This window comes from Podarcis muralis, chromosome 8 (genome assembly GCF_964188315.1).
Source record: "Podarcis muralis chromosome 8, rPodMur119.hap1.1, whole genome shotgun sequence".
NCBI lineage: Eukaryota > Metazoa > Chordata > Lepidosauria > Squamata > Lacertidae > Podarcis > Podarcis muralis.
Genome location: NC_135662.1, coordinates 40,680,412 through 40,707,289, shown reverse-complemented (window position 1 = coordinate 40,707,289; position 26,878 = coordinate 40,680,412). Strand labels below are relative to the sequence as shown.

At 42.9% G+C, this 26,878-nt stretch overlaps 1 protein-coding gene across 1 annotated transcript in view; it reads left to right on the top strand.

The window, feature by feature from the left end:
- Positions 1-26,878, top strand: part of LOC114600630 (chloride channel protein C-like) — a 66,864-nt gene that overhangs the window by 22,737 nt on the left and 17,249 nt on the right. Inside the window, exons 9-13 of the mRNA XM_028737015.2 lie at positions 343-446; positions 1,200-1,371; positions 8,499-8,670; positions 15,450-15,616; positions 20,770-20,949. Coding sequence (XP_028592848.2) covers positions 343-446; positions 1,200-1,371; positions 8,499-8,670; positions 15,450-15,616; positions 20,770-20,949 — 795 coding nt within the window. The remainder of the gene's footprint in view (positions 1-342; positions 447-1,199; positions 1,372-8,498; positions 8,671-15,449; positions 15,617-20,769; positions 20,950-26,878) is intronic.

The following is a 26,878-nucleotide window of genomic DNA, read 5'->3' as shown; positions in this document are numbered from 1 at the left end:
GGTCTTTGCTGGATGGTGAACTTTGATATTAGATCTTTCAAGGGCTTAAATACACCTTTCTTATATTTAGTTGGTGTGTTATGGGGCTCTACATGTGTACTTTCCCTTTATGAAAGGGAGAATACAGATTGGGTGCATATAGTGTTCTATGCACTTACATGCTCCTCTGTTGAATTTGGAGCTGGGAGGAAGATATGTCTATCAAGGATGGTGATGACTGGCCCAGTCTGCTTGCTCTGCCTCACATGTTAGTCAATACATGTAGTATGTCTGAACCCCCTATTGCAGTATGTATTCTACTCATGGATACAATGTTGTTTCTTTTATTTTTGATTTTTCAAGTATAAGCCAGTCTACGTGGCACATTTCAGAATATAACTGTCCCCTGGGAACAATCCAGACTGGACCAGATGGAGCGAACTATTCCAACCAATCCTTTAATGAAGGTATGCAGGAGGGTGGGTGGGGAGTAGAACTAGGAATAGGAATGACCAGCATTCATGTAACTGCATTTCTCCAACTATGCTGTTTCTCTCCAGAACACAGTTTGACCAAAGTCTTTGATTTCACTGTTACTTGGGGTTGTCTGTGAATAACAAACTAGAAACAGTTTCTGAGGCATTCAAGGAGATCAGATGCTTCTTAACCGTGTTATGCTCTTCTACACTTTTCTAGAGACTTTGGTAGCTCAGCGCTATTTAGGACTTTGGTCACAGGACATGATAGCTTAGGTGGATAGGCAGCAATACTAAAAGGACTTGCCTTGCCTATCTGCCCAATGAATCTTGAGTTGGAAGATGTGGCATAACAAACAGCAACCACAGTCACAATGATCCACCAGCATCAGTGTCCTTGGTGCTCTGTAGAGTTTAACAAGCAAAAGCAAAGCTAGACAGGCCTCCTCCACATCATCCTTCTAATCTGTAATAGACAATGGAAAAAACAGAAGGTGGCATGGAAGTAGAGAGGAGAAGGGGAGGTAGCAAGGGATGGATCTGAACAACTTACATGTCCTTAATTGTGGTTTACAGTTGCCAATTGAGATTGAACGGTTAAGCCATTGGTTTTGTGAAAAAAGTAATTTTGAGACCTGTGCAGATGTAACTCCACACAGAAGCCTGTTTGATAAACTATCTGGACATTAGAGCCCTTCTGTTTGTTCTTTCTCTCACCTCCCACCTTTTCAATCTCATTTAAAGCTGCTGCTCTCTTGGCTGAGAATGGGATGAGAGGAATCACGTACTTATTCAGACGTGGAACTCATGAGGAATTTGGATATGCTTCTCTTTTTACGGCACTTGTATTCTACTTCTTGCTTTCCTGCTTGACAGCAGGCTCTGCCATTGCAAGTGGTTTGGTTATACCTATGCTGTAAGTATTGCATTCATTTTATGCTACTATAGGATGCAGGCATCTCTACGGAAATCCACAATATGGTGAAAGTCACTCAGTACATTCCACTTACACCACACATTTTCAACATTTCAACTGCCTACATGTAAACCAAAGAGGTTAGTTATTTACTACATATGGTGATGTGTAAAAATAGTCATGTATACCATCCACCTCTTATTCTAGACAAAATAGATTTGCATTTATGTCTCATATCAGAAAAGTGGGTCAGCTGCCTTCAGAAAGATGCTGAAAAGAGCAGGCAGATCTAATGATTTATCAGAGCCTTTCTGTCTTTGCATCTCAGGTTGGTTGGGCTCCTCCAGGCTGGTACTTTCTTGCAGGAATGTTGTGAAATGCATTATTGGCACAGTAATAGCACATTAGTGGTGGATTTATTCTGCTTTATTATTTCTGCAATTCTTCCCCAATGTTATCACATTATGGTTGTCTAGTGGTACAACAAAATGGTTGTCTAGTGGTACAACAAAAGCAGGACACCTCCACCCCTCAGAACATCTGCAGTATGTAAAGCAATGGCAAGATACAGGATGTGCACTGATTGGAAATGAAGCAGTGTGACCACCCCAAAACTTTGGCAGGTGTGGTGGGATGATGAGCTGCTTGTGCGTAAAATGCAAGTCCCTCAGAGTTTGATCAGGTTTTCAAACCTCTGCCTGTGACGGAGCCCCTCCGGCATGGCTGCGTCAATCGCTAGTAGAATCCGAAAGTGGTTGCTTTCGGAAACGTTTCCAACATAAAAGCTCTTTCACGGAAACACGTCTTCTGGACTCTCTGCGTGACAGTTTCCGGCGAGGCGTGGGTGTCCCTATAGGAGGTCCTGAGACCTCTCCACTGTTTTCGCTGGAAACGTCTCTGAGCCACCCCTCCGACTCACTTTCCCTGGAAGTTCCTGCTCGCCCCCTACTGGTTCCCTCTTCAGCTGCTCCGTCTCTTTCAACCTGAGGGAGCCTTTGCACCTCCTGTCCTTCCGATGGCAGTTCCCTGACATCCACCTCCCCTCCAGGGCCCCCTTCACCCCCTCCCGTCTCCTCCCCTCCGGGCTGGGAGGAAGTAAAACCCCTGAAAGAACCTTCCTCATCGTCCGAAGTTTCGAACACTTCCCTCCACCTGCTACTGTCCCTCGTCTCTCGATACTCCTCGTCTTCGGAGTCTATTCCCTCTTCCAACTCCGACTCCGTGAATCCTTCCATTTCCTGTTCCTCGTCGGTGGTGCCGAAGTACTCCCTCCTAAACCTTTCTACCGGCTGTGGTTTCCTAGGGAATCTTTGGTGGAACGTTTCTGTTAAAACCTCGTCATTGACCTCCCCTGCAGTCACCCAGGTGTTTTCTGACTCCGGTTCCCCTTCCCACGCCACCAAATACTCTACCTGATTTCCCTTCCACCTGGAATCGAGGATTTCCGCTACATGGTTGCTGCGTTCCCTCTCTTCCAAGGCTGGTCCCCTGACGTGCTCCCCTTCACGTCCCCCCCTGTATGGTGACAGTAACGACCTGTGGAACACTGGGTGCAATTTCATGTGGTTGGGTAACCGGAGTTTGAAAGCCACTGGGTTGACCTGCTGAATGACCTCAAAGGGTCCCAATCTTCTGGGCCTCAATTTCTTACAACCCCCTTTGAACGGCAACCCTTGGGTTGACAGCCACACTTGATCCCCCACCCTTATGGTTTCACCTTCCCTTCTGTTCTTGTCTGCCTGCTTCTTATATTGTGCCTTGGCCCTTTCTAAGTTGAGCTGGAGCTGATGATGGATCGCTTCCATCTCTTCTACAAAATGTTCAGCCGCTGGAACGCTCCATCTCTCCCCTCCCTCCCCTGGAAATGCCCTGGGGTGACACCCGTAATTAGCCAAAAAGGGGCTCATCCCTGTGGACACATTCTCCGCATTATTGTAGGCAAATTCTGCCAGCGCCAACTTCTCGACCCAATCGTTCTCTCTGTCATTGACATAACACCTCAGATATTGTTGAAGAATGCCATTTGCTCTTTCCGCCTGCCCGTTGGTTTCAGGGTGCCGGGCCGTTGAAAAATTGACTTCCACGTGCAGCAAGCTCATGAGCTTCCTCCAGAACCTGGAAGTAAATTGTTTGCCGCGGTCCGAGATCACCCTCAAGGGAGCCCCGTGCAACCTAAAGATGTGTTCTACAAACAACTTCGCTGTTTCTTCCGCTGTGACTGCATGTGAGCATGCTACAAAGTGGCACATCTTTGTTAACAGGTCTACTACTACCATGATGGCTGTTTTCCCCTTGGACTTCGGCAGATCCGTCATAAAATCTATTGATACCGCTTCCCAAGGCCGTTCTGGTGTGGGTAATGGTTCTAATAACCCTGCCGGCGCCCGTCTTTCCCCTTTGGCTCGCTGACATTGGTCACACCCTCTTACATACTCCCTTACATCTTCCCTCACCTTGGGCCACCAGAATTCCCTGGTAACCAACCACATGGTCTTGTGTTGCCCAAAATGTCCTGCCGTGGGGCTATCGTGCAACTGCTTGAGTACTCTCCCCCTCAATTCACCTTCGGGTATATACAGTGCCCCTTTATAATACAATGCCCCATTTCTTTCCTCAAAACCTTCGGGGCTCTCGCCCTCCCCCCTGAGTCCTCTGAGCTTATCCTGGGCATATTCATCATTTTCCGTTTCCTCTACCAGTTCTCGTTGCCCCACCAGCGCCGCCCCACACACCCAGCGGTCCTCAGGGATGACATGTCTCTCTTCAATCGCCCCCTCCCCCTCCCAATACTCTGGTTTGCGTGAGAGAGCGTCCGCCCTGATGTTTTCTGGACCTGGCACATAACAAATTTCAAAGTTGAATTTAGAGAATTCCTGTGCCCATCTCACTTGTCGTTGGTTGAGCACTCGAGCTGTTCTCCAATACTCTAAATTCTTGTGGTCGGTGCACACTTGCACCTTGTGTTGTGCCCCAATTAATAAATGTCTCCACCTCCGGAACGCTTCGTGAATGGCAAGTAGTTCCCTGTCATACACCGTGTAGTTCCTCTCGGATTTATTCAGCTTCCGCGAGAAGAAGGCACACGGTCTCCACTCTGACATACTCCTCCCCGGTTGAAGAAGTACCGCCCCTACCGCCCGGTCGGACGCATCGGTTTCCACTCTCATGGGTTTTCGTAAATCCACATGCAGAAGTTGTTCTTCCGAGGCGAAAGCCCTTTTCAGTTCTTCAAATGCTCGCTCCGCCTCCGCCGTCCAAACAAATTTCTTCTTGCTGCTGAGGCAGTCGGTGATGGGCGCCGTCAAGTGGGCAAAGTTCTTGATGAACTTCCGATAAAAGTTCCCAAACCCCAAGAATCTTTGCACATCCTTCTTGGTCTTCGGTGTCTTCCATTCCAGTACCGCTTGGACCTTGCCTGGATCCATGGCCAATCCCTTGTCTGACAAGCGGTACCCCAGGAATTCCACCTCCTTGGTATGAAACTGGCACTTCTCCAGTTTCACCCACAGCTGGTTGGCTTGCAGCCTGCCCAACACTTCTCGAACGTCCCTCACATGCTGCTCCTCATCCTCCGAATACACCAACACGTCGTCTAAAAAGGCCACACAGTTCTTGTAGAGCAAAGGCCCCAGAACGTGGTTAATAAACGCTTGAAAGCACGCGGAGCCTCCTTGTAGACCGAAGGGCATAACGAGGTATTCAAAGGCTCCCAAAGGGGTGAACATGGTGGTCTTCCATTCATCTCCCTTCCTTATGCGTATCAGATTGTACGCCCCCCGCAGGTCCAGCTTTGTAAAAATCTTTCCCTTCCTTACCCTGGTCAAAATGTCATCAATTCGGGGCATAGGGAAAGCCAGGGGTTCCGACACTGCATTCAAGGCCCTGAAGTCACACACAAGTCTCGGCTTATCTGTGTTTTTTTTGTCCACAAAAAACACTGGGCTGCCCCCCACCGCTCGGGACTCTCTGATGAAACCTCGCTTCAGGTTTTTGTCAATGAACTCCCTCAGCTCCTGCATCTCCCTGTCGGACATGGCGTACAGCTTGCCCACTGGGAGTTGGGCCCCAGGGAGTAGGTTGATTTGACAGTCAAAGGGTCTATGCGGCGGCAGTTTGTCTGCTTCCCTTTCGCTGAATACGTTGCTCAGATCTGCGTATTGCGGGGGCACCTTCCCTCTGCCCATTACTTCCATCCCGGCTAGGGTGACTCTGTCTCCGCCCTGAACCTTCCCCTGCTTGCAGTGTTCTAGGCAATGCGCTGACCCAAAGGAGACCACCCTCTGATGCCAGCCCACTAGCGGATCGTGTAGCGCCAGCCAGCTCATCCCCAAGATGATGGGAGCTCCTCCCAAGGTGGCCACATTAAACGCTATCCGTTCGGTGTGCCTTGCCACCCTCATTATCATCGGGACAGTCTGTTGGCTAACTTCTCCTCCCAACAGCTCTCTGCCATCAATCGTGGTCACCTGCAAGGGATTACTTAAAGGGATGGTCTGTATCTGGTGCTCAGCTGCAAACTCCTTACTCATAAAATTACAGGAGCTGCCTGAATCCAAAAGCGCCTTGACCTGTAGGGGGTGTCCATTTGGCAGCTCTAGTGACACTTCTATCACTAAAGCAGGTCTGGGTGGTTCTGGCGTGGGCACTTTCACTGCTCTTTGGCCTGGCTGCTGTGCCCCGACGGTGGCAGCCAGGCGTTGGCTTTTACTTGCTCCTTGTTTTCCTCCTCCCTTTCCCCCACAGCTCCTGCCATCCCTTGCCATTCCTTTCTTTGTGGGCAGACTCTGGCAAAGTGCCCTGGCTGTTGGCAGAGATAACATTTCTTGGCGCTCTTTCCCTCCTTCTTCCGCCCTTCACTGGGATTTGAAACTGCGCGCGCCCGCGCTGTTCCAACTTCCATCGGCTCTGCCGGCGGGAAAGGTGGCTCTGGAATGTCCGGAATGCGCAGTTCCCTCCAACGTTCTCCTTTCCCTTCCCGCCTTTCCAAAGCTCTCGCTTCCTGGCGCGCTCCTATGGCCAGCGCGGATTTGGTCAGCTGGTCCATAGACTCCGCCCTTGGCCCCCGGGAAAGTTCATCTTTAACGGCCGAAGAAAGCCCCTCTTCAAAAAGCATTTGGATGGGTTCCGCCGATAGGTCCCACCCCAATTTATGAATCAGCATAGTAAACTCAGTCCAGTACTCACGGACAGATCGGCTCCCCTGTTTGCAAGCCATTAACTGCCTTCGTACCACCCCCTGCTCAATGTCACTGGAAAACATCAGGTCCATGGCACGAAAAAACTTCCTCGTGTCCTTTAGTATCTCATTATTCACTGCCATCAGGGGTCGAACCCAATCCTTCGCCCCCCCTTCGAGATGGCCAATTACAAAAGCCACTCGCGATTCCTCGTCGGGGAAGTCATCATACTGCAGGTTGAGAGCGTATTGCATCTCAGTTCTAAAGGCATGATAGTTTCTGGGATCTCCCCCGAATTTCTGCACCAATCCTGGCACCTTTCTGGCTATCGAGGTGGTTTTCTCCTTTCCCTTTTCTGCATCCTGAGCCCTCCTCTCCTCAAGCCTCGCCGTTTGCATGGCCAGCTGGATCTCCAACGCCCTGTACCTTTCTTCCAGGCTTGGACCTCCTCCAGCTGCTCCTGCTCCTCCGGTTCCGGCTGGGTCGCTCATGATGCCGCTGCTTGCACAAGCTGGCTTTCAGTGACTTTCGGATTGCTGTGGTGGGATGATGAGCTGCTTGTGCGTAAAATGCAAGTCCCTCAGAGTTTGATCAGGTTTTCAAACCTCTGCCTGTGACGGAGCCCCTCCGGCATGGCTGCGTCAATCGCTAGTAGAATCCGAAAGTGGTTGCTTTCGGAAACGTTTCCAACATAAAAGCTCTTTCACGGAAACACGTCTTCTGGACTCTCTGCGTGACAGTTTCCGGCGAGGCGTGGGTGTCCCTATAGGAGGTCCTGAGACCTCTCCACTGTTTTCGCTGGAAACGTCTCTGAGCCACCCCTCCGACTCACTTTCCCTGGAAGTTCCTGCTCGCCCCCTACTGGTTCCCTCTTCAGCTGCTCCGTCTCTTTCAACCTGAGGGAGCCTTTGCACCTCCTGTCCTTCCGATGGCAGTTCCCTGACAGCAGGTGTAAATAGTTTTGAAAGTGGGAATGATAGCAGCGTGACAAATCATCGTGTCTGTGCTATAAAAAGGATGCCTGGAGATATTATTTTGAGTTCCTTTGAGATATATTGCCAAAACTTAGCTTTTCTTTTCAGGTGATTTAAAAAAATTTCAATATGCAGCTTCTACTTATATGTCATGCAGTAATCAGAGACCTTTCCTCAAGATGCTGCTCCTATTATGGGAAAAAAATCACAAACATTTCAATTTCAAATGCTGTGGGGTATGTGGCTGTGTGTATGTCAGAGGCATCTGTTGACTAATGCTTAGGACATCAATAGAGATTAGCAACACACAGCTCCTACCAAACCATTATGAGAACTTTTATGAGAACTTGTATCCAATGTAGCATGAAGTCACTTGTTCTGCAAGTGCAAGGAATTATCATTGCAAAGTGAAATTTCCACCACTCTTCTCCCCCTGGGCACTTCCTATATCTTCTCTGGAGATTCCTCCAACCTCTCCTTCTCAGAGAAGAGTTTCATCTCACCAGGGTAAATTTTTGCACTCATGGAATGAGTGCATTGGATACCACCTTTAAAGTTCAATTAAAATAGTTGATTTGATGTCTAAGAGTGTTGAATGCTGCTCTGCTGTTCCACATCAGTGTTGGAGGGCACATATTGTCTTTTAACAGGAAATGTGGAAAACACCAGACTATCACCTCCCACTGAAGCAGGGGTTCTTTTTTTATTTAGTTCATTGAAGGCTTCATGCTTCCCTCTCCTGTGCTACTTGCCTGTGATTTTATCTAACATCATTGGCAAGCAAGCAAGCAAGCAAGCCAGCCAATTTCTCAGAGCATAGCTGGCCCACCCTTTCAGCAAGACAATCCCCTTCTATAAGTCAGAGACAGGTTGTCATGCTATAGTGCCAGATCTCTGCTAGCACAGTTACCAAGAGAAAATGAAAACCATTTATCTGCCCACACAAGTGTCTTTACTGTCTTCTTTTCCTTTGCAGGTACACAGGTGCATTATATGGCAGGATAGTTGGCTTGATACTGGTTTCCATTTTGGGGGTTCAGACTGATGAACGCAGTGCATGGATTGATCCAGGGTTGTTTGCCGCAGTTGGAGCTGCTTCTTTCTTCAGCGGTGTTTCAAGGCTAACCATCTCCCTAACAGTTATAATGGTATGCAATAAACTAACTTGTATGCTGTTTCGCCATTGGCTGCCATGATGTTACCAAATGCCTCAAAAGCATATTTGGTATTCTGGTCTCTGAGTAGTAGACTGGCAGTGTGGAGGAGCACAGTCAAAATCAGCAGCAGTTTGCCCTGCTTCAGAAAGCTTTGTGGTAGAAAAACTGGAGCCCTGCCAGAATCCTTGGAGCACGTGGGCAGAGGTTGCTTGTCCTTTTCACATGGTCAACAACTGAGTAAGGTGAAGAATGAGGAGGTTGCTCTGTACATCTTTACAGGCGAGCCTATTCTAAGCATGTAGGACCCCACTCCCCTGGGCTGGTGATGTGGAGCCCTGATTGTGTTAGTAAAATTTGATATCTGAAAATCAAAACAAAACCAACAAATCCCTGTCTGAATGTTTTCTAGTCTCTGTGTTGAAAGCTGTGTCCAGCACTATTGACTTTTAATAATAAAAAGGTCAGAAACAGTACAGCTACCACAGAAAAGCTGTAACTCAGAGTACGCAGAAATCATGGCACCATTAAGAAAATTAAAAAAGCTGAAGGGTCTGCAGTAATGTTGGCTACTCTTCAATATTCCTTTTTGAGATGAAAAAAGGACTTGGACGTGACAATGCAAAAACATAGTTAAAAGGTGGTGACCTTGAATTGTAAAGTGCATACATTTTTCCGATACCGTTTGATAGGTTCCAAAATAATTTTGGAATGTTTGCTTTGGCTGTCTATGCAGTCTTCCATTTGGAAAGAGTTATATGGTGGTGGTGAACAGGTTAGTAAAATGCTTTTTAAAAAGAAATACCAGACCCCACAGGCTTTTGCCCACTTCTTCGTTCTTGGCTGCTTCCCTTTTCCATGTTGATACTCAGCTCTCTGCCTTTCTTTTTTGCTGAAAGTACTAGGTCTGATGGTAACATTTCCACATGCTCCTATTCCAGTATGGAGAAAAGTCCATTTCATCCCAGTTAAATAACTGTGCTTAAGCCCATGCAACTCTATATGAGGCTTAAGACTGTTTGTTTAAGTATTCTATATTATCCTAATTAATTAAATTAGCCATTGCTTGATGGCCAAAAGGGCTTCTCAGTGGTTTACACTTTATAAAACCAATGTAAAAAAATATAGCCATACATAATTAAAGTACACAATAAAACACTTCTATCAAAATATTAAAATAAGCACCCACAATTAAAATGCATAACAAAACAAGCTCATTAAAACAGCATAAAAATTCAGGGGAATGCTTGTTTAAGCAGCTGTGACTTCAAGGACCAGCAGAATGCCAATACAGACAGGTTAAAATATTTTATGTTGAGGGACAAGCTTCAGTTAAGTACATTTGTATCTGCAGATGCAACTATATGGAGACATACTTTACAAACAGATTATTCAGCTATTGCAAACGACATGCAATATGCAGTGTGGCAGGAAATAAAAGGAATGAGATCTAGACTATCACTATTTTGGGGTGGGATTCATACACATACTGGCAAATTCAGTATGCACAATTATAGTTGATTAGGAGTTCTTGCACAGCAAATCTACTTCCCAAAAGCGATGGAAAAATGTACTGGAAAGTGTGGGATAACACTTGCATTGACTCAACATCTTTTGACCTGCCCACCAACAAATCAAAATGAATGTTAATAAAATAGCCAATGTTCTCCAATCTCCCTGCAAGCAAACTGGGATGAATGCCCAATAAATAGGTCATCTGGAAGTGCCCCAAGAGTCCATTGGCCAGGCTGTCTCTACTGTCCACTGAAATATCTCCTCAGGCAGAGGATCTTGGATGACAGAAATTATTGCAATGACCCTTATATGGCCCAGAAACAGGAGTGGTTGGAAATCCTCTACTCAGTCTCTTAAACTGTACTATAGCTAATAAAGTGCTCAAAGACCACATCTGATTAAATCTTGGTATGAACCATTCACATTGTCTCTTTTGGGAAGCCCAAATGGAATAAAAGTAGAATGCTGTTGGTTCTTTAGGCAGCAATAACTTAAACATTGCTGGCTCAAGTGCAAACCTTACAGCTGTAGGTGCACATCCAGCCGGAAACTAGTAGTAATCTCCTCATGCAGATGGTAAGAACTGGCTTTGGATGATAAAATGGAACGAAATCTGAATTGGAGAAAGATATAATTGTACGTCTCAAGAGCCAAATACAGTTGCAGCCAAAAGTAACAGCTGGCCTTATTCGTGAAGGGAGTGACAAGCCAGTAGTGAGGATTGGGAGGGCAATGGTTTTTGTTGCTAGATAGGAACAGTCTTAGAGCAGTGACTAGGATAGACAGAAGCAGAATCACAATGACAGTTCTGTGTACAACCGGAAGTGCAGCTGGTGCTACAAATACCTTCAGCCAATGTATGCAGCTACAGCTATTGCTCATGCTCCAGGATGAACTGTCTCAGTAGTTGCTCATGGTTAAAGCATGACTTCAGTTTCTTTGTATCACGACACTGGATCACAACCGTGCTGACATTTCCTCTTGGGAAAGGAAAATAAATTTCTAAAAGGTTTCCATCTGTTACAAAAACCCACCAAAACATCTGTCAGCGTCATTAAGCGCTTTTCTGGCTGTGCTCGACATACACTAGCGGCAGCAATTTCAGAGTGGAAGTGTTCTGTTGAGCAAGCAAAAATGGGCAAGTGCACCGACCTTTTTCTTAAACATCATTGTTCAGAGACTTCCGATGGTTGTACCAACCTTTATGCTGTGATTTGAGTAACATTGCTAGAACCAATGTGTTACGGTAGCTAATTGAGTCTGCCCCCAGATTCCGAGCATACCTTGAGTAGAGTGAAACATGAACATGAATTCTATATGGTCCCAAGCTTCAACACTTCCTTATAACCCCTCCACCCTGGCACTTGAGAATTGCAAGCATCAATTTTATGTATCCCTTCGATGTAGGAACATCTAATGTAGGCCTGTTAAAGGTGAAGTTGGAAGAAATGCCTGCATCACTTTGTCTACATTGGAAACATAGTGAAAGTATGAACTATGCAGTATCCCATAGTATATAGAGCAATCTGGAGTTGGAAGTGAACAGGAGGAGGTTAACAGAGCAAGGGATATGTCTGTGCGTGGTGGTGGGGGTATGTGAAGATTGACAGAAAATTGATTTAAAAAACCAACCTTCTCTGTTCTTAGTACTGCAAAATTATCTGGGCTAGTCGGTCTTCCAGGCTTCAAGTGTATGCTGTACTGTTGTTTGTTATAAATGAAAACCAATACAATGTCTTTTAAAATCTCCAAAACTCCAGTAATAACAAGATGCTAGCATAGTAAAAATATAAAAACCTCAGAATTATTAGAGTTGTGCATCCTTGGTGTAAATCGCTTTTGTAAAGTGTGTTAGACAGTTCTGAGCTGGATTATGCGGTATCTTTTTCAAGAAGAGAAAGGGAACTTGGTGAGGAAGGCAGCTGTTAGGTTTTAAGGAAAGTTCACATTTACCACAAGCCACTTGCCTTTTTATGAATGTAAATAAAAATGGTGCCCTCTTTGCCTTTACAATTTTTTTTTTGCACCTAATGACTTCATTTTAAACTAGATTCTCCCCTCCAATGAATTTGAGTAAAAAAGATCGTCAGTAAAAGTCTGCTGGATCAGCAGGCCCAACTCTAATGAGGTTCCATTTTGTCTACATTTTCAAAACCGAAAGCCAAACCGAGAAACAAGTTAACCATGGTGTGACTAAGAATGAGGGCCAGGGCTTTTATCAGTAGTTTTATGTAAAATGTGTCTTTTGAATTTCCTGGGCAGCTGCCCTCCTCTCTTTGATGTGCCATGCCCTGTTGATGCTCTTAATGAAATGCATAAGTATGTGTTATGTAATAAAACTATAATAATAGACAAGGGGCCAACTGGTTATAATGATGTGGGGCATACATCACTGTAGGGCTTACAGAAAAATTCCATCAGTGACTAAAATAAGGTTGGTTTTTTTCTAAAAGCCTCTGAAGCATTCCACTAAGCGTGCAATTATGTATGAGGTAAGCAAAGTGAAACTAATTTGCTGATTTATGAATTATAAATCTGCCTATTAATGGTATTTTTCCTTAATCCATTAGCAGTGCTGGTTGTATAGGAGCAGGAACCCTAAAGGCAAGTCGTCTTTAGCATGGCCTGTTACCTCTATAAGACCTAAATTACATAAGATAGCGAAATCAAGCATAGCTAGTAAATCTTTCCTTGTGATCTGCCCCCTAAGTGCACTTTACATTGCACATGATTAAAAGATAAAATTTACTGGCTGTTAAGCTGTTTTTCCTGTTTTTCTTTCTCTTCCTTTTCTTCCATTTTTTTTTTTTAAATCTTAGCACCAATTTGTCTACTTCTTATACCTGTCCCTTCAGTGTAAGTTCTGTTTCTACAAGGTATAGGGCATGGGGAAGTTTTACCTATTATGAGCAGCCCAAATCAAGTAGCAAGTTTTCTTGAGGTGGGGTCTTTTCAGATTATCAGTTTATAGAGCAGCAGGTGTGCTCTTGTCCATTTTTTTTTTGCTTGAGATCTAGTTCTATTTGAGGATACAGCGTTTCCCCAGAAGCCAAACCTTATTGGAGAATTTGAGTCTTTCCCTAGTTAGTGCGGCTGTTATGATTTAGAGAACTGTTCAGAATTACATTGTTTCTGTATCATTATTTTGTGGTGTCACCACTGCGCACTATACTTGACTTACTAACAGCCAAGAGAAAGATCACTGTCCTGAGGAGACTACAATCTAAAATAGTTAAGATTATATTTATACATAAGTGTAGTTATAAGGAATGAAATTAACATGTGTGTTACATAGTTAAATTACATTTGAAGAATAGGATCCAGATAGGAGCTCCCATATTTAAAAACATAAAAAAGCAACTGTGCACCATTCTGATTTCGGAGAAGGTTAGCTGTTCACTCTTTCACTCTTTGCTATTTTTCTGATTAAAATTGCCCCTCGTTAAGTTGCTGCTTGACCCACAGGGAGAAATGTACAGATATATCATGGGTACTTGCAAGTTTCTTCCGATGGGACAAATAATAGCTTTGGTGAGAATAATTTCAATCAGGAAAATGGCATAGAGGGAAAGCTTTAAGCCTCTTCCATGGTGCTTTTGTACTGTTCCAAATTGCCCATTCCATTGCAGCTACATTTAAGTGTTGAAACACAGGTGATTTTGTACATGGCTCTCCCTTACCATGTCTAGATTGGTCCATGAACATCTACCTGAGAGTAGCTGTTGTGAGAGTGACATCCATGATGATGGGTAGCACAATTCCACCCCTCTGTTGCATCCTATATTGTGCCTTGTACTCAGGGGAACCACACAGCTGCTGAAGCTGACTAATCTCACGGCAAAGTGTGAAGAAATATGTCTTGACAGTTTCACATGCAGTACCTAATAATTTAAGACTTCATCTTCAGTGGCTGCTGAGGTGAAACATTCAAGTGGATTCTTTACACTTGCTTTGTAACAGTCTTATTATCTGTGTGAGTCTCCTCTTTGCAGGTTCAGTGCTCTCTCTTTCACACACCTCATGTGCTGGAGCACACATAATTCACCTATTATTGAATAAGGGCAGCAAGGCTATGTCAGTTGCCACACATCAAGGTTATTGGAAGAGTAGTGAGGCAACCACCCATCTATTATAAATGGGCTGGATGTTGTAGAATTACCTTTGAAAGAAGACATGCAAGACGTTCTGACCAAGGTTAAATACAGATAGGGCAGTTATTACTTTTCTTTACAATGTCCATGGGTGGGACTGCATAGAATCATGGGATTTTTGAGTTGAAAGGGACTCCAAAGGTCATCTAGTCCAACCTCCTGCAATGCAAGAATCATGCTCACAGCCATCTCTGGGTGGGTTCGAACCATCAACCATCTGGTTAACATCCAGATGCACTAACCCACTGTGGCACCAGCCCTACCTGTCATGTTAGCCTGTCTCTGATCACTCCCAGGGACATCTGCAACCCCATTTTCATCCTGCTTTGCTACCCAGACTTTCCAGCCACTTCAAGATGCTCTTACCTGTTCAGAGGTGGGGGAGAGACTTTAAAACATCAAGTCAGCCCTTTGACTACCTTATTTTAAAATGCATTTTAGTGATGTTCAACACAAAGGGTAAAGGGAGGGAATGGATGGAGAAGGAATAAAAGTGAAAGTTACACGGACCAGGAATTGACTGAATCGTCCATCTTTATCTGTGACCCCAAAGTAGGGATTACTGGAGAGCAAAAAAGCTCTAAAACGCATCTGAGAAATGCATAGTGTTTCTGTTTGGGCTGGTTAGGAAAAGTCTTTTGTTTCTTCTGGCAGCTTCTTAGCAGAATGCTTCCTTGCTTTGAGAATCCATACTTTAGTGGGTCCTCCATATTTTAGTGGATACTGGTTTTCTTCTTCTTCTTTTGAGCCTGTGAGCATATCAGGCATGCTTAGAAAGTGCTGTAGGCATCAGTTTCAGAATGGCTGCAATGGAGTGCAGGCGTGACCTTAACTGAAAGGGAGTTCCATAAAATTTGGCCCACAATACTCTCAACTCTCAAACAATGCTATTCAAAAAGTGCTGAAAGTGGCTGTTAATTGTAACATCATGTTGCAGTTATTTCTTAGTTTGGAACATAAAGCCTACAGTATTTTGTTTAACAGAATTTTTGTACCATGTAATTGTGAATAAAACATCTAACCGGTTTCTTTAAACAGATGACCTCTAATTATCAATAACACACTTCTTTTCTAGTAATGCATGTTCTCATTTCCCTGCTACTTTAGGTAGAGATCACAAATGATGTACAGTCCTTGCTACTCATCATGCTGGCAGTCATGCTAGCCAAAATGGTTGGTGACTGGTTTAACATGTCTCTATACAGTTCTTTACTGAAGCTGAAATCCATTCCCTACTTAGATGCGGAACCATTTGTTTGCCATAGGAAAAAATGGTGAGTGTTTTCTTATTTTCCTATTGTGGCTGTTCTATGAGTTAGTGTAAAATGGCTGGATGTCTTTAATTTGCTGATTTAGAGATTGATTTGGCCATAAAGTGTGATTTCTTCTGAGTTAGGGACAAACAGAAACCTGGAAGGAACCTACTGGTAGTTCAACTTCTGGCTGCATCAGAAAAAAACCAAACAAGACAGGAAAATATAGTAAATGCAGAATCATGACCCTTAAAAACATAAAATGCATAGCAAAGCTATCTCCATGTATATATCAGATGAAGACCTATCTGCAATTGCCTCCTAACACAAGAAGCAAAATGAGTTTTGTTCTAGTATCACAAGAAACTGCTTAAATTATAGTGAGTGTTGGCATTGCAGCATTTTGGCAAGGAAAGAAGAGCTGTACTTCTGGCCCACTAATCTAATTTCTGGAGAAGAGACATTTTAAGTGTGTGTCTCTTTTCTGATACAAACCTCTGATATATAGTGATGGGAAAGAGGTAATATATTCATTGTGGCCTTTTTCAGCCAAGGCTGGGCATAATCCCCAAATGTTGAATAGGCTTCCCATTAATAAACCAATGAACAATGGGAACAAAGCTTTCTATTCTTTTTTCTTTTCTTTTAGCACATCATAGATATTCACTTTTGCTTGTAAAAAGTTATGTCAGATCATACAGTGTGTTATGTTCTAGATACTGGATGATTAAGCTGTGTCTAACAGAGGGATGCACTGTGACTTCTAGTTATGCTGCATACCACCATAAATTGTCCCCTCCCTGTTATAAAAGCTAGCTAACTGGAACACTCAGAGCTGCTGGTTGCCAGGGAGTGCTTTTTAATGAGGGCAAGAGTACTCAAACACTTCTATAACTTGGCAACTCTTCCTGCTTTTATAAGCCACTATACACTTCAGAAAGAAAATATCTTACAGCCTACTTTTTAATGGGACAAGTTAAGTGCTGAGTGAATCTGGTGCTTGTTCTGTTCTAGCTTAACGTTAGGCTTGTCAAAATTCTCTGTGTTTCTGCATGATATGCCACATAAAACTGATTTGAGGAGCCAAGAATTCAGACTATGATAAAGTAATTGTACATTGTTTTAAATAAAAGCATGTTGGAAAGTGGCATTACATTAAATAGTTGATTGTATTGCATAGTTGAGCTTTTGATATTGCTGACTTGGATTTTCTGAAGTGGGAGTTTGTACAGTACATTTTTAACTGGAGTGAAATGAACTTATCGTGAAATGACTCTGAAAATTTGCATGTCGAAATTGTCACCTTGAAATTAAATGGGTTCGTTTTGTGTCTGTGTGTGTGACTAAGAAAGAGAGAGAGGCCCGGCTCACACATCACATTAACAATAGTTAAAATAAACTGTGGTTTAATATGAGCAAGCAGCATGCTGGTTTTCCTGGGCATGTTGCTCCTCCCGCATTCTAGCTGCTGTTGTGCTGCTGGAGAAAGCCATGGTCTGGCTTGCGTTGTCTGATCCCAGGCTCATGGTTTCTTGTCCCCAAACAAACTACAAGTCACAATCCAAGAACAAACTTGGCTTCTGGACATGCTTTGTTGGGAAAGCAACAAACCATGAGCCTGGGTTGGGATTACCCAACAAGACAGAGCATGGTTTGTCTCCTGGTAGTACAGCAGTAGCAGGAGTTGGGGAGGAGCAAAGTGACTGCCATTCCAGCAGTGTGCACCAGCACGCTCCTTGTTCACATTAAACCATAGTTTATTTTAACTATGGTGTAGTGTGATGTGCAAACCAGGCCAATAAGAAAATCAGTCTGTGACCAGACACAAGTTTCAGGAAAAGAAGGTGTTGGCATGGCTGTCATGATACTCTCCATATTGTGGTGTGATGTTGTGGCATGACTTTCTGTGCTATTTGGAATCGTTTTTTAAAAGGTACTAATCATGACCCATCTTTTCCTTAGTCTCCCTTGGCCCTTCAGTATTTTTGGAAAACATTTTTGGCTAAATACTTTTTAACGACTTATATCTTACTATTTAACTTACATGATAACTTTTGTTTCCTTCAGTCATAAGTGTATTCTATTTCCTCAAAAGTAGACACTCATTTCTGAATTAATAAAGAATAATAAGCCAGCTGGCAAAGCAGGGGAACCCCGTCTTGTATGCACAGCTTTGGCAGAACAATAGGATTGCTCGTCACAATTTATTTATTAGTTCTAACACTGACCTATCTTACTGGGTCTTGTAAACATTACTGAGATAATGATGTGAAACACCTTTAACATACTAGCTAAGTTATTATTGTTATGATTTGAAGCTTAGCACAACAATCCTTACACCAGAGGATCAGATTTCTCTGCTTAATTCCCCAATGTGATGATTTATAAGCCTGGGAATTTTATGAAGGACGAGGGTATAAATCTATAAAATGAAATAATAGTTGCTTTTTCTTTTAAAATCTTCCACGTGACACAGTTGCAGCCACGTTCCTGGGTATAAAAATTTTTTAAATAAGCAAGTGGAGTCTGCAACCAAACAAATCAGTGTGGAGTGCTTCTGTTCAGGATTCTAGCCACTCTATTCCATTCTCCTCCAGACAGTTTTGTTTCTCTTGCCCAATAGTTAATCAACAGTATGTGCCCACTGAGCATGCTCAGTCCTCATTGGGCTCCTAGGCACACTGGTGCCTAGTCTGAGCTACATTAAACTCTTGGATATCTTGATTGATTTCTATATGCAGCCTTCACTTTCATTCCTGGAGACATTTAGAACATTCCCAGTGAGAACCAGGAAAGGACTTATGAAATAATTCTCCACCCTTTGCATAGGCCTCATCTGACCAGAGTGCCTCCCCTATGAAGGAAGGTTAATTAATATCAACAGGCAAACTACTTCCATGATTGCCACCTAGTGAATTTTCTGTACGATTCAGAGTTAAAAACTTAATGTGGCTGCCTAAATGTTACTGACAACCATCATGAAAATAAAACCATCCAAAAAGCAAGCTCTTGAAATGTATTTATATAAGGTCCAATAGTTACTTATCATAATAAAACAATGGTTTACAAGAAGCCCAGCTAAAATCTATTGTTGTTTTGAAAACCCCCCCCCTCATTTAGTCAATAGATAAACATTCCCACCAAATGATGTGAATGATCTGAGCGAGGTTTACTTAGATAAAGGCAACCATCCAGTAGGGAAAGATGTGAATGAGCAGAGCTGCCTGTTTTCTCATGCTGATTTCCACGAGCATGTCTGCTTATAACTGTAAAATGTTCTTCAGGAAGAATATTGTCATGGGTTTAAATAAGTTTCAACCTAAGGTATCACTCTAATCCAGGGGTGGTGAACCTGTAGGTTGCAGGCTGGACCGGGCCCACAAAACCATTCTTCCCCACCACAGTCCTAGGTTGGGAGGAGAGCCTTTCTTCTCATGTGCAAGTTAATGGAGAGATTGCTTTTGCCATTAACTTGCCTTGGGTGGGGTTGGGGAGAAAGAGTACACTCCCTGAAATGGTTGGTGGGGGAGAGAATCTATCTCACCCCTCAAGGATCCTGTTACCTCAAGGGTCATTGAGTTTCTCTCCCTACCAGCCTTTTTTGAGGCTGTAACTCCTGCCCCCTGCAAGTTTATGGAGAAAGAGCTCTTGCCATTAATATGTGTGTGTGTGTGTGATTGCCCTTATCACAGTGCTGATTTTCATCCTCCCCTCTCAGCCCAGCACTGTAAGGATGTGTGTGTGTGTGTGTGTGAGAGAGAGAGAGAGAGAGAGAAAGAGAGAGAGAGAAAGAAAAGTGCTATGTGTGTGTATGGTTGTGGTTTCCATGTGTGGTGAGTGTGCAATCATGAACTTCATGAGTGGTGACTAACTATGATGCATACATGCAAGAGGGAGGGTGCGTTTTCTGGCTTACAATCACCACTGGAGTGTGGCCCTTGGAGACTTGACCAATCTTGAATGGACAAAAAAAGTCAGCCGGCCAGCTCTAATTCCAACAAACAGTGCATGAAGTGGTAACTTTGTTTCTAGAGGGTACCATTCAAGGTGGCAGATGGCTGAATGGTCCTTCATTCAGATATTCACTGCATGTAGAAAAATGGCATATCAGAAAGAAGAGTATAATGTTTTCCCAGATACTTGGTTTTCTATGTGTACAGATTTTTCTTTTTTGTATGGAGCTCTATTAAATCATGGGATTTGCCACCTGCAGTTTGAAGTGGTGCAACCAGATAAAGGCTAATCACCACAATTGTCACTTGTTAGAAGTAAACTAAGACTAGAGGCTACTACTTGGTATAGTAATCCCATCTGTATTCAAAAATTTTGTAGTCCCAAGAAATAAAACAGTGCCTTTCACCAAGGGCCAAATTCCTACTCTGCATGAAGCTCACTGAGTGACATTGGGTCAGTCACTATCTCTTTGCCTACTGTAGCACACAGTGTTGTTAAAGGGGAGAAGCATGTCCAATGTCCTGAGCTCCTTGGAGCAAGAGTGTTGAAATCCTCTAGTGACACCAGATTTTCTCTTAAAATTTGTACTGTGCCAACATGCCTCTACAGAATGTCCATGGTGGCCAACCAAGCTTTATAAACAACACTTAAAATAATATAAATAGAACAGATGTGGTACAGATGTTCTATGATATCTGTACAACATGACCAGAGTAGTTGTTAATGTTTCATATATCTCCAAGAGGTCATCAGTGATCACAGCAGCTTATTGAGCCTGGTGAACAATTGGTGAGAACCATTTTAACTGTTGTTATGTTATTATGAAAGTTTTATTTCTTCTTTATATTCTCCTCCTAGTTCCAAGAACTTTTTGTAATCAGAACATAATTTTCTGGGGATTTCATTTTGAATTAAAACATTTTTTAAAAAGCAGAAAAACTCATGGAAACTGATTAATGGCTCTTATCTTCTCTTAGAAAACTAATGCTTACATCTGGTTGGTTTTATCAAGCATCTTACTCATAGGCAGGAAAGTCTTGATAATGACTTTATTGGCTAATTACATTTGAAACAACATATTCACAAAATAAAACCAATTTATTTGCAGCTTGAAGTAATTCACCAGCACATTATAAAGTCATCAAACACTCATGTGGTACGGTGTGCCTTGTTCCTTGTTTACTAAATAAATTGTTGGCTGTCTGCTTTATGTCTTTCAGGTTAAACCTGGAATTGTTTGCTGCCAGAGATGTCATGAAGCTTCATGTCAGGGTTCTCCATGTAAGAGAAAACATTGCTTTCTTGGCTCAACTCCTTGCCAACACCAGCCATAGCGGATTCCCAGTGGTTTACAAATCTAAGCCAGATCAGGCAGAGGTGTTCCTGGGAACAATTACGAGGTAAGAAGCCACTACATTCTTCCCAGAAGATAAGTGGCCCCTAAGGCCAATATTTAGAACAAAGAATGAAGGCCTTAGCATACCGTATTAATGAGAAAACATGTCATGAAGTAGAGGGCTTGTGATCTGCAACAGTTTTCTCTTTAAAGTTTGGAACAACTTTTGCCAGTGCGTGTTTGCATAAACCACTCTGTGTGTTCCTCTGTGTTAACTGTGCAATATTCCTTTAGAAACAGGCACACACCTCAAGGCACTTGGAGGCTTACGAGAACAATGAATCAGAAGGATGTGTGTTATCAAATTGATCACAATTTTTATTTATTTAAAATATCATTGGCAAACTTCCCTTTGTTTACTCTTACTCAAGTTCACCTCTTTCAAGATAAAACATGTCAGAATTCGGATGAAACAGCAAAGTCTCTAATGCTTGTGATGGCTTGCTTCAGTAAACAGGAAATAAAGCCAGCAAGCACTTCCACTCCAAGAGAACAGAATATACATGGCTTTGTTTTCTGGCCGCACAATAACTTGGTTTGTAATGCTATGGTACACAATTGTCTCCAATCCTTCAATAACTTGTATCAAAGCTGACATTTGTTCTTAGTGAGTTGTCAGTCTACAGACAGAAAGAGCCTTTTGTGAATTTAATGTTAAAAACAACAACCCTACCTTTGTCCACAACTACAGATAAGCAGGAATCTTTATAAATAGCAGATTTTTTCTATATAACCCAGGTTTTTCATTTATTAAAAAAAGTTACTCAAGCCACACTGTAAAGCAGCATATGAATTATTTAAATAAAAAATATGGACATATGAAATGTTTAGTAGTCATACAAGAGCACAAATAATCTAAAGATAGGCTATGTTTTATGATGAAAGCTACTGCCTTTTTTAGTGCAACAGTTACCTGTTTAGAGGGAAATTCTGGATGTTATGGAGGCCAGATGAGCTTCATCAGAAAAGAGACCAAGAAACACGAGAGAGGAAGTTGGGAAACCCGCCTTAAATGCCCTCTATAATGGAGGATTGCATCCTGTGTTTGTACACAGTTGTGGTTGTTTTGGCACAGCTGGGCTCTTCCTAGGAATGCTTGGCAATAATTTCCAGTTTCTGTTTTCTTTTCATGTTTTTAAAAATATCTCAGAGAGATTACATAACTACTCATTCCTCCTGCTGTTCTCTATTTTTTAAAGAACAGAGCACATTTACAACTCAAATTTGTACAATATCAAGAAAAAGACAATGGAGTAGCAATGCTGCTGCTTTTAAAATTCTCATTGAACAGAGAACTCAGTTGTTGATACTGACCTTGGGTATCTGGTGCCTGCAATCTAGCTCTTTAGAGTAAGTGGAGGGAGTCACAGTTGAGAAAAGAAAGTAAGAATGAGAAAGCAGTAGATATGGGAAAGGCCAAGTGTTAATGGTCATGGGCATCATTCAGCTCTATAGGGAGACCAATGACTACTTCTTATAGCTACTCATATGCTAACAATTTCCAGGGAATGATGGCATCTAAATATAACTGCTAGGGTGGCATGTCCACTGTGATAGTGGTTCTGAGGTAACTTTGCAGCAACTAGCAATTTGGCAGCTTGCAAACTAATTGGGAATTGCTGATCCCCACCATAACATTTGCTGTCCCACTCTTGCTGTTTGGGTGGAAGCCAGTTTGGAAACTATTGGTAAATACTGAGGATACAAATGTTGGTAAGCATAAGCAAGCTTCCTCTGAAAAACTTTCTAGTCAAAGACACTGCATTTTCCTGTTGTACTGCTCTGTCCATAAGCTTTAATGAGCTTTTTTATTACATAATTTCAAGAAGAATAAAACATGGAAGCCATGTTATTAAGCAAATGGTCAGATTCACATGTTTGACTCAACCATTGTTAATTATTTAGCTGTTGTTTGTTCCAGTGCAAAACATTGCTGTTCTGCTCATCCCTTACTGATATCTATAATAGATTATTTCACAAACAAGCAAACCATACAAATAGCCTCTATCCCATCATGGCATTTCAATCAAAAAAGAAAGCAGCAACAACAAACTGTTCTTGGGGGAATATCCCAACATTATAACTTTTGGCTTAGTTTTGATGAGCAAACAAGAAGAAGATGTGTGCTTACGTGGGTGGGTCTATGACATATATAAAAAACTGGCCACGTTTAGAACAGAACACCCTACCTTTTTTGCCGTCTAGACAACTGTTTCCTTGCTTACCCCCAACCATTAATGCATTTTTCCCAAGAAAAAATTAGAAATAGTTGGAATGTACGGTAAGCAGGGACCTCTTTACTCAGTTAAACCTGAAAACCTGGAGGTGATGGAGTATGAGTATCCACTTGATCACATCATTTGGGCATTTCAGAAGAATAAAAAACAATTCCTTAAGATGAGTCACTTGATTTGAAATCTATACAAGTTATCAGAGTGTAATCCATGATGTGCATATTTGGGTGAAGTAATGTGCATTTCATTTCAGTTGCATCAAATTTTAAACCCTAGTGATAATTTCCCCCAATGTTCCTTGTCACACACAGCAGTTTCACATATTGTGAAGGGCAAACGAGATTCTCCTATTGAGTCAGCCAATCAAGACTTCTTGATAAGTGTATCTATATGATGCACTTGTACCTATATGAATATTTGTAACATTCATACTTTAAAATGTCAGATTTGTACTGTATGCCTACAAACAAAATAGGTTGGATCCAGGTTCAGTTAACAAGTTGTTGTTGTTTCTTACTTGGCTGCACCATAAGACCCCAAGGTGGGTTGCAGCAATGTAGCAACATAAGAACCTGCCTTATGCCATGTCAAATCATTAGTCCATCTAGCTCAATATTGCCTATATTGACTGGCAGAAACTCTGCATGTTTCCACACAAGAGTCCCTCCCAGCCCTTCCTGGGGATTTCAGGGATTGAATCTGATACTTTCTGCATGCAAAGCAGATAATCTGTCAAGTGACCTGTGGCCCCATCCCTAAGTACAATATTTAAAATTGTTTAGAACAAGTTACTAAAATATGGCTTACTGTGACTGCATGAATACGTGGGCTCCTGGAGAGAGGCTTGCAATCACTTTGCTCCTGCTTGGTCCTTTTTGCTCACACAAGGCAAGGTTTAGCTTAGCATGTTGTCTGAACTTGGATGTATGGTTAAGCGCTGTCCTTGCTAGCTATGACCTGTAACAATGGTATGATTAGCAAAGGGAGAAGGTTTAACCACAAGCCTTGGTTTGGCTTAGCGCAGTGTGTGACAACGGAGCAAAAAGCACCAGGGAGGAGCAAATCAGTTGCGTGTGTGCATTTGTGTGGCCATGATAAGCCATAGTTTGGCTTACTGTGTCATGTGAACCACGCCACTGGGACTTAAGTCATGACCCATTAACTTCAATGGATCCTAAATTCAGTGAATGTCTGGATCCAACCCAAAGTGTGAAGAGACCAACATATATTCTTATAAAGTTTATCTGTCATTGTCCTGCTGCTTCCGTTAAATGTTATTAAAAAGCATACGAGAAACCACAGAACTACACTGCTCATGGCTCACAAACTATGATGTCCGCCAGGTTGAATATGTTACATTAAATAAACATAACCCACTCATTTATTTCCCAGCTGTCCACTGCAATAAAACCAGAACTGATGCTAATAAATGATCAAGCCAAAATGCTTGTCTCATTCTTTCCCTTGTTAACTTGCCCATACCATTTTGAACTTCCCATCACTTGCCAATTGTGAGAGAGTGTCTGATAGTTGTAAAATACCGCACTAAATCACAAAACAATGGGAATAAAAAGTGAAGGTGTCTGCCACATCTTCACGTGAATCAGCAAGGGATGAGAACCCAACAGTACTAGGCACTGTGAAAAATGTGTTATCTGTTTGTTTGAGAAGTAGGAAGCCTAAGGACTGTATTCAATGTTATTCCTATGCACAGCAGACCCCCCCCAACAGGTCCATTAACTGAAATGAATCTACTCTGAGTATAATTTACCTGAAAACATCTCTATCGTTTCTACATTTTAACAGTTCTACAAATCTGTACCAAACTACAGTTTTTGGAGTTCTTATCAGAAAACTGTGACAATTTTATAGTTCAGATGTAATGATAAACTATGGTTTCTTGACCCAAGAATGAACCATGTGCCCAGGTACTCCTGTCTCTCTCTTTGTATGCCTTGCTTTATATTATGTTGTTTTAAAGGAGTTTTCCATGATGACTGAACCGGAACACTGTGGTCGTAACTATGTTTGCATGGGACGTGCATTCTATATATGCCTGGCATCTACGTTTCCATGTTCAGGGAACTAGCCCTTCAGGACCACAAATAACTTTAGTGTTAGGAGAATCTCTTTCTCCTGTAGGCCTGGCTGTATTCTAATAGGCTTCTCCCAGGTTTGAAAGAGATGATCCAAAAACTAGTTTTATTTCTTTTTTAACCACAATATATAGTAGCACAGTGTGTGTAATTTAAGGGGCATTGGTCTAGGTTTGGGTTAGAGTATCCTCACAACTATTATTCCTTGCAATTATTATTATTATTCATTTATTATCACCATTTGTGGTTCACAAGACACCTGAGAAGGCAAGGCCAGAGATTTTTTCCAGAAAAAGGTGAATGGCAGGCTAACTTACAGAAGGCTTGTCCCAGAAGTGGGGGAGTGAAAGATTAGGCAAAAGTGAGCTGTGAGTGGCTGCATGGTGTGATGCTTCAGTTTAGGGAGCAGGGGGAAGAAAGGGGGATGCTGTGGAAGCTGGGAAGCTAGAAAGAGGGGGAAATCAAAGGAAGGGAGGATGTGACATATTGCAATAGATCTGACTGAAAACACTTCAAAGTGGGGGTCCTCAACATTGGGGTGAAGAGCAGGAAGAGCTGGTGTAGCATGGCAAGGCTTTACCAACCAAGGATTGCGGGACAATGGAGTGAGAGATGGGCCCCCAAAGCTGGGAGTTCCATGAATCCGTCACAATACATGTGTGCCTGCAAGAGTGCTCTCTTTAAATCAAGTTGAGTTCAGGGGGCCAAAATCAGTTATAGCCTTAAAAAGACAGAAACTGGCAGCAGCTCAGGTGGCAACAGAAATAAAGATTTCCAGATGAAAAAGGGAGGTTGATGGCCTGTGCTTTACTGAATAGACTCATGCTTCAGGCTAGGTGAGTGCATTTCAGTACTATTTGGAAGAACTCTGGGCTGTGAATAGTCACTTGGTAAGTAGTAAGGGGTTTTCCTGATTGCCTTACGATCTGGGGAACTTTTGCCTTTTGTTCATCCAAGAACTCCTTAGCCTGAGGCACAGAGGAACTGGAAGCTCTCTTGTTCATGGTGACTAGCGCTGCAAACACACTTTGTCCTGGCATGCCAGCTTTTGCCAGCTAGCTGTTAACAGGCAAGAGGGGGATTATGAGCCAAGGTGTTCGGATGGGGACAAAATGGAGACAATCTTGTGCTCTCTGGTAACATGCTACTTAGCAATCAAGATAAGAAACCAGGATCTGTTTTTGAACTGAGGTTGTTACATCTTAGCCAGGCCTAAAGATAATGTAGTTAGGACATAATTCTTTTCTCTCTGTGAAGCGGGTGGGGCAGTGGGTAAAAGCCTCAGTGCCTAGGGCTTGCCGATCGAAAGGTTGGCGGTTCAAATCCCCGCTGCGGGGTGCACTCCCGTTGCTTGGTCCCAGCACCTGCCAACCTAGCAGTTTGAAAGCACCCCCGGGTGCAAGTAGATAAATAGGGACCGCTTACTAGCGGGAAGGTAAACGGCGTTTCCGTGTGCGGCTCTGGCTCGCCAGAGCAGTGATGTCACGCTGGCCACGTGACCCGGAAGTGTCTCCGGACAGCGCTGGCCCCCGGCCTCTTGAGTGAGATGGGCGCACAACCCTAGAGTCTGTCAAGACTGGCCCATACGGGCAGGGGTACCTTT